Source organism: Rana temporaria, chromosome 2 (assembly GCF_905171775.1).
Source record: "Rana temporaria chromosome 2, aRanTem1.1, whole genome shotgun sequence".
Lineage (NCBI taxonomy): Eukaryota > Metazoa > Chordata > Amphibia > Anura > Ranidae > Rana > Rana temporaria.
This window is the reverse complement of record NC_053490.1, coordinates 515,330,277-515,338,940: the sequence shown is the minus strand read 5'-3', so window position 1 is coordinate 515,338,940 and position 8,664 is coordinate 515,330,277. Positions and strand designations below refer to the sequence as shown.

Here is an 8,664-nt window from a genome sequence, read left to right as displayed (position 1 = left end):
CCAACGATAGGACACAATTCTTCCTAGTAACCCCAACGATAGGACACAGTCCCTCCTAGTAACCCCATGATAGGACACAGTTCCTCTCAGTAACCCCAACGATGGAGCATGATTCTTCCCACCAAATGGATTTAATGGGGCACAGTTCTGCCCAGTGACACCAACGATGGGGCACGATTCCTCTTGCTGACACCAAATATGGTGCATTGTTTACTCCCACTGATAATTTTCTACTTTCAATGACCACACCCCTAAGGACAGTAAAGTGGCCCTTTGTTTAAAAAGTTTGAAGACCCCTGGTGGATCGGATCAGATGGCAGTTGTGTGTAAACGGACAGGCGGTTTGTTTACATCCGACCGCCCACAGAGGAGAGTGTGGACACGGACCCGTCATCCACCTGCTCAGCGGGGGATCTGCGGAGAGATCCCATGCAGAGCAAGCAGATCGCAGGCGGAGTCCGCCCCGTGTGAAAGGACCCTCAGAAGTGTAAATAGTGGTAAATATTTTATGAAAACCTACATTTTTTTTAAATAAGCCAAGATTGATTTGTGTATCAAAAGAGAATACAACCTAAACTTCCTACTAAATAAATAATGAATACATCATGAATTGATGCTGGAAAATTGTGCGCTTGTGAAACATCCATACACAAAACTGAATAGGCAACGTGTCAACCAGGGACCACCATTTTTAAGTGTTTTGTTGATTTTTTTTACCTTGATATCTCCCGCCTGAGCTTAGACCTCGAGCTCGGAGTGACCTGACCCAGCTGAAGGGTATTAAAAATCTGCGGCAGATTTAGCCAGGGCCGGGACAATGGGTGGGCAGGAGGGACGGCTGCCCGGGGGCACCACAAAGCTTGGGGATTTGTGTTGGGAGAGGGGGGGGGCGGGCATAGGAGGTAAGAATTGTTCTATATGGGGACATTTTGGGGGGGAGGGATGGAGGAAGAGGATTTGTGCTAGGAGGGGAAATTAATGCTAGAAAGGTAATATGGTGAGGGAGAGGGATTTGTGGTAGTTGGGAATTTTTTTTGGTAGAGGGATTTGTGCTAGTAGGCATGTTTGGGGCATTCAAGCCTGGGTGGGGGGGTAGTAGGAGGTAATATTTGTTTTGGGGAGGTGTACTTGGAATGATGATTTGGGGGGGGGGGGGGATATGTGCTAGTAGGGATGTTTTGTTTGGGGCATTTATGCTGGGAGGGGAAATTTGGTGGGGTGGCAGGAGGTAATATTTGTTCTAGGAGAGGCGATTTGGGGAGGTGTACTTCGAGAGATGATTTGGGGGGGGGGGGGGGGTTGTGTTGAGGAGGGATGGGGAAGAGGACTTGTGCTAGGAGGGGGAAATAGTGGTGGAGAATGTGCTAGGAGGGGACATTTTTTTGGGAGGGGGGTTTGTGCCAGTAGGAATGTTTGGGGGACATTTGTACTAAGAGGGGAAATTTGGGGGGGCAGGAGGTAATATTTGTTCTAGGAGCGGCGATTTGGGGAGGTGTACTTGGAATGATGATTTGGGGGGTTTGTGTTGAGAGGAGGGATGGGGAAGAGGACTTGTGCTAGGAGGGGGAATTAATGCTGGAAAGGTAATATATGGGGGGGGGGGGGGGGATTTGTGCGCTAGGAGGGGACTTTTTTTGGGAGGGATATTTGGGGTGCATTTGTGCTTGGAGGATTGGGGAGGTTAATTTGTGCTGGGGGGGGGGGGAGATTAGTGCTTGCAGGGTAAATTTGAGGGGTAGAGGATTTGTATTAGGAATAGGGAATTTGTTTTAGGGGGGTGGGAATTGTGTTGGGAACATATGCGGAATGAGAGGATTAGAGCTGAGGTGGGGGGATTTGTACTGGGAGGGAAAATTCATCAGGGGGGGTGGATTTGTGCTGGGAGGAGGGGACATTTATGCTTATGGGGTAACCCTGCACATTAGTGCTTGATAATTTTTTGCTGACATATAATGTTGTGGGTGGCACATTTTGGCATGTTCGCCCTGAGCTCTAGACGACCTTGTCCTGGCACTGGATTTACCCCCTGGGTCATTATCAAGTAAGCCAACAGTGAGCATAACAGACGCTCCAAAAATTAGCGGATAAAAAAAGTGTGATCAAGATTACATAAAAAAAAAAAAAAAAAAGACTTTGTTAACCCCTTGGTGCCGGCCGAACGTAGATATGCGGCCTCACGTTGCCTGGTCCTTGGCGCCGAGGAGCCTCATATTTGCCTGAATTGAAGCCCAAACAGCTGTGCCGAGACCCCGCACGAGGTGTGCGTTCCGACACACTTACTGGCGCCTACCGGAAAGTTCCCAATTACAAGCAGCAATCACGTGACCGCCGTGACAGGCAATCACGGCAGTCACATGCTTTAAGCCCCACCCCCCAAGTCATAAATCTCTTAAAGGGCCTGGAGGCGCCGGCGTGAAAATGTTAAGAGACAGTTTTATGCTCCTTGATCTATTGTCAGTTTTTGGTCCTGAGCTCCAGCCAGGGATTGGTCAGCTTGTTTGTAGGTTTTTTCCCCATTTCTGCTGTGACTGGAGGAGAATACAGACAAATAACAGAACACACAGCCATCCCTAAAGCTCAACTTTTTTACCTCTTTAAAAACGAGATATTCTTCCAATTCTTGCAAATGCCCATTCCTTTCTTGAAGGCTAATTGGATAAGGCAGCTCCAGAATACAATGTGCGCAGATTGCGGGAACATTTGCGAAGCGCTAACAAATCGAAAGTATCTTACATTCTATTTAAAGCGGAGGTTCACCCAAATAACATGTATACAAGATCATATTCTTTATACTTCCAACATGTACAGTATGCCCTTTTTTTTTTGCCTGTACATACCTTATTATGGCTATTTTCCACCCGGCTTCCCGGGTACTGACTCCCGCGGGAGTAGGCGTTTCTATGCAGAGGCGCAATGTCACCTGGGACTTCGCCCAGATGATTGACGTCCTTGAGAAAAAGTTCCCCCCCGCGCCCCCCTATTGCGTAGGCGCGTCACGAGAGTCACGGAGTTTCCGAAAATACCCGAACTGCGAGTCAGCTCTACACGGCGCCTGCGCACCGACTAGAAGCCGTGTAGAGCTGACTGCGCAGGCGCCGTATAGAGCTGACTCGCAGTTCGGCTACTTTCGGAAACTCCGTGACTCTCGTGACATGCCTAACGCAATAGGGGGGCGCAGGGGGGGGGGGCATTTTCTCAAGGAAGTCAATCATCTGGGCGAAGTCCCAGGTGACATTGCGCCTCTGCATAGAAACGCCTACTCCCGCGGGAGTCAGTACCAGGAAGCCGGGTGGAAAATAGCCATAATAAGGTATGTACAGGCAAAAAAAAAGGGCATACTGTACATGTTGGAAGTATAAAGAATTGATCTTATATACATGTTGTTTGGGTGAACCTCCGCTTCAAATAGAATGCGGTTTCCTACTGTGATCCCGATCCAAGGTCTTGAGTGGAATAATAAAGCCGTGTTTTAGCTGGGGAATCTGGCCAGCTGTAGCTGAGCGGCGTGCAGGCGTTTAATGCGGTCCTGTATGTTCTTCCTCATTCTGCTCATATCCTCCTTTTCCTGTAGCAACACATCCATGTTCTCTCTATCCTGGAGCAGGTGCAACATCTGGGCCTGAAGCTGTTGGGCAATCTCAAAGAGGATATAGTGCTGAATGATCAGAGGGATTTGATTGGCCAGCCGAGCTGTAGCGTTCTACGAGAGAGAATATTAGTAGAATTAGGAATGGATGAGAAAATGGTGGTCAGGCAGCCAAGAGATAAAAACAAGAATGTCATTCAGATATGTTTTGTTCATATTTCTTGTCCACTTCAAAGCCCAACCCCAAATATTCCCAGTTTAAATCTAGCTCTGGCTGCAATACCCACCTCCTCTCCTGAGCTGTCCTCTAAAGATCCACCAATTAGAAGTATAGTAGAACCCCGGTTATACGATTACGAGCGTTGTATTTTTAAAAGTCCTGACTCGGTTTGTGAATGTTGTCTTGCGAAACGAGCAGGATTCAAGCCACAGCGGTGTGTAGTACCGCGTTTGGCCTGAGGTAGGGGGGGGCGGAGTTATTCGGAAATGCTTGGAAAACCTCGGAAATACTCCGTTGCTGAGTTCAGCTGAGCTGTCCTCGGAGCTTTCCGATCGTTTTCCGAGGCTCTCCGGTGCCCCCCCACCTCTGGCCACATGCGGTATTGCATGACATTGAAGTCAATGCGGAACAAATAATTTTAGTTTCTATTGACTTCTATGGTGAAACTCGCTTTGATATGCGAGTACTTTGGATTACAAGCATTGTTCTGGAATGGATTATTCTCATAATCCGAGGTTCCACTGTATAGCTGTGGTCGTATCCGTTTAATTTGTTATCAGAATTTGTTTCGTTTATTCGTTCTCGAATCGATTTAAAACCTTTTTCGAATTCTAAGGCTGGATTCACACTAGTGCGGTGCGAATTCCAGCTCTGTTATCTCTGCAGAGAGATAAGAGAACTGTTTGGCAGATCAGCTCCGTTTTAGCTGCAAATTTGGAGACCTGGGAGAGGGGAGGGGGAGGGGGGAAGTGTATTGAGGTGAATGAGAGAAATCCTGATGAGAAATGAACACAGCTGCAAATCAGATGCGTACCCATAGAAGATAATGGGTCTGAATTCGCACCTGAGCCGCACCGCAATGCCTAGAAAATGCACACGTTTTTCGGCAATGCGCAGTGCGAATGCATCGCACATATGTGAACCAGCCTCATTGAAAACAATGTATTTTATAATGTTATGCAAATTAGATGAGGTTTAAGCCGCACTCAATTCGCATAGGTGTGAACCCGGCCTTATAGTTTTAAAATTTGAAACGTTTTCAAATTCGAATAGTTTTCCAATTTCCAAAAAGAATAAAATAGAATAGAAAATAAAGGAATAGAATAAAAAAAAAAACATTTCTATTCTATTCCTTTATTTTGTATACTATTTTATTCTCTTTGGAAATTGGAAAACTATTAGAAAACTATTAGAATTCGAAAACGATTTTAAAATCGATCCGAAAACAAATAAACAAAACAAATTCCAAAAACAAATTAATGTACAGTAAATAACGAAATGAAACAAATTTCTAATCAATATACGCTTATTGGGATTTTCTTTTTTACCAAAAACCTGTAGAAGAATACATATTGGCCTAAATTTATGAAGAAATTCAATTTATTTATTTTTTAATTCATTGGATGTGTATTTTAGCATAAAGTAAAAAATATTGTTTTTTTTTTATTCAAAATTGTCGCTCTTTTTTTGTTTATAGCGCAAAAATTAAAAACCTATTCAAAAATGATTCAAATTTCGTCCGCATTTTTTTTTTCGTTATTTCGGATACATTCAAATTCAGTACTATTCTAATTCGGATACATCCGAATAACGAAAATTCGTCCAAATTGGAATTCGTAATGAAACGAACCGCATATGTCTAATATTGATTGGTTTGTGCAAAAGTCATAGGGCCAGATTCACGTACTTGCGCTGCGGCGTAACGTATCCCCTTTACGTTACACCGCCGCAAGTTTTCATCGTAAGTGCTTGATTCACAAAGCACTAGCGTGTAAACTTGAGGCGGCGTAGCGTAAAGCCGTCAGGCGCAAGCCCGCCTAATTCAAATGGGGCGTGTACCATTTGAATTAGGCGCGTTCCCGCGCCGGACATACTGCGCATGCTGCATTTTGAAATTTCCCGCCGTGCTTTGCGCGAAATGACGTCGCCCCGACGTAATGTTTTGAATGGTGACGTGCGTTACGTACTTTCGTATTCCTGGACGACTTACGCAAAAAAAAAATTAGAAATTCGACGCGGGAACGACGGCTATACTTTAACATGGGCGGTCTATTGTTACACCACCTAAATTGCAGCCGTAACTTTGCGCCGCGAAAAGCCGACTAGCGACGACGTAAGAGAATGCGACGAACGTGCGTACCTTCGTGGATCGCCGTAAACAGCTAACTAGCATACCCGACGCTGGAAAACGACGCAAACTCCACCCAGCGGTCGCCGAAGTATTGCATCCTAAGATCCGAAGCTGTACGCCTGTCGGATCTTAACCAAATGCCGTCGTATCTTTGTTTGTGAATTACAAATAAAGATACGACGCGGCAAATTTGAAAGTACGCCGGAGTATCAGCAGATACTCTGGCGTACTTATTCTGTGAATCTGGCCCCCAGCGTCTACAAAATAGGGGATAGATTTATGCACTTTTTTTATTTTTTACTATTAATGGCGGGGATCAGCGATTTTTAGCGGGACTGCAACATTGTGGCGGACGCATCGGACACTAACTGACACTTTTTTGGGAACCAGTGACACTAATATGGTGATCAGTGCTAAAAAAAAAAAATGGAGAACTTACTTTGAAGTACGCCTCAATGTGATAGGACATTTCTTCAACTGATAACTGCAACTGGTTGGGTTGTGTTGTTGTACCAAATTTCTTCTTCTCCTTCTCCTTCTCCTCTTCAGCTTCTTCTCGAGCCGCCTTCAGCGATGCGCCATAAAGGGTGTCCTGACAGTAAATGATTTTCTCCATCTTGAACTGAGTCTGAATCGCCTCTTCTGCCTTTTTCTGCTGCTCGCTACAGATGTTTTCAAGTTTCCCCTTCCGAAAAAGAAAGAGAGATATTCAAATTTCACATCTATTTAATATTTTTTAAATCTGGTGAGCCTAAAAACCCAACTCCTGTGTCCCTCCACGCAGGGCCGGTGCGCTACTGCTAGGCGAACTAGGCAGCTGCCTAGGGTGCAGCTACAGACGCTGGTCCGCCGATGTTCTCCAACAGGGCCGCCTCACACATGTAGGGGGCCTGGGCTTCCAGTGGGGCCCAGGCCCCAACCAACTAGTTGTTGGCTGGGTCCAAGCCCCCCCCCCATAGTGTCCTGCCCAAATACCTAGTCAGTGTATCTGCAGCCACAGCTGCGCCAATCAGCAACAGCGCAGGTTGTACACCAATCAGAGCCTTCTCTGAATGTACTGCGGATGACAGCATCCACTGTCGCCACCGCCCAATGTTCTCAGCGATAGGGTTTGGCTGCTAGGATGCATGTCCAAACAACCAATCACATGCGAGCCCCTCCCTCATGCCCCGGCATTCAAAGGGGGACAAAGTTCCTCCTCCAATCCTATCCGGTCCCAGTGCCCAGCCATCCAGCTTTCACCTGTCCTGTAGCCGACTACTGCAATTATTATTATTATTATTATACAGGATTTATATAGTGCCAACAGTTTGTGCAGTGCTTTACAACATCAGGGAAAACAGTACAGTTACAATACAATTCAATACAGGAGGGATCAGAGGGCCCTGCTTGTTAGAGCTTACAATCTAGAAATAAGAAGCATAGGGTCTTGATGTAGGCTGGGGGTCTTCACAATACTCCCTTCTTCCCTTCCACTACCCCAACTATTCTCCTAACCCTCTCCACTCTTCTTACCCCACTCTGATCTTCCCTTCTGGGGACCCCACTGAAAGGGATGTAAGGGGGCTTAAGGGACTTATGGGCTCTGATAGGCAGCACTGATGGGCGGGCACTGGTGAGGCTGCACTGACATGCAGCACTGATGGGCGGGCACTGGTGAGGCTGCACTGACATGCAGCACTGATGGGTGGGCACTGGTGAGGCTGCACTGATATGCAGCACTGATGGGCCCCGATATGCGGAACGGATGGGCACTGAAATGCGGAACTAGTGGGCCCTGATATGCGGAAATGGTGGGCCCTGATATGCAGAACTGGTGGGCACCGATATGCGGAAATGGTGGGCACCGATATGCGGAACTGGTGGGCACCGATATGCGGAAATGGTGGGCACCGATATGCGGAACTGGTGGGCCCTGATATGCGGAAATGGTGGGCCCTGATATGCGGAAATGGTGGGCCCTGATATGCGGAAATGGTGGGCACCAATATGCGGAACTGGTGGGCACCGATATGTGGAACTGATGGGCCCTGATATGCAGAACTGGTGGGCCCCGATATGTGGAAATGGTGGGCACCGATATGTGGAAATGGTGGGCACCGATATGCGGAAATGGTGGGCACCGATATGCGGAAATGGTGGGCACCGATATGCGGAAATGGTGGGCACCGATATGCAGAAATGGTGGGCACCGATATGTGGAACTGATGGGCCCTGATATGCAGCACTGGTGGGCACTGAAATGCGGAACTGATAGGCCCTGATATGCAGCACTGGTGGGCACTGATAGGCAGTACTGAAGGGCACTGAATGGCACTTATGGGGCATCACTGATCAGTGTTGCATTTTACAAATAATATTATTATTAATTATTAATCTACTCTCCTCCTCGAGTTAACCCACGTCAGCCAGTCCACACTGAGCTGACACAACATAGGATAGCAAATGATCTGCCCCAGCCTCTTAGTTATTGAAGAGCTTACTTGTACAGTGCTTTTTCTGCGCTCGCAGCGCCGCCCGCACTTCTCTCTCATGGAGCCTCCCGGCCCGGCCTCTGGATGACGTCACGACGACCGGGACTAGGAAGCTCCTGTCAGGTGGAGATCACTCTGCCTGACAGGGAAGCGTGTTGGACTCCTAGAGGAGGAGCGCGCTCAGCCTCAGGGCACTGGTACCGCGCCACATAAGCTATGCAGATGTCTGCGTGATTGTAAGGCAATAAAGCGA

The 8,664-nt window shown here is 47.2% G+C and overlaps 1 protein-coding gene across 2 annotated transcripts in view; it reads right to left on the bottom strand.

Moving 5' to 3' along the window:
* Positions 1-3,374: 3,374 nt before the first annotated feature.
* The window catches only part of LOC120927976 (interferon-induced GTP-binding protein Mx2-like), a 66,358-nt gene continuing 61,068 nt past the window's right edge, over positions 3,375-8,664 (bottom strand). For both annotated transcript variants that reach the window (XM_040339014.1, XM_040339015.1), the window contains exons 14-15: positions 6,377-6,622; positions 3,375-3,700 (exon numbers count right to left, since the gene is read on the bottom strand). In XM_040339014.1, the coding sequence (XP_040194948.1) occupies positions 3,470-3,700; positions 6,377-6,622 (477 nt within the window). In that variant the 3' untranslated portion in view covers positions 3,375-3,469. The remainder of the gene's footprint in view (positions 3,701-6,376; positions 6,623-8,664) is intronic.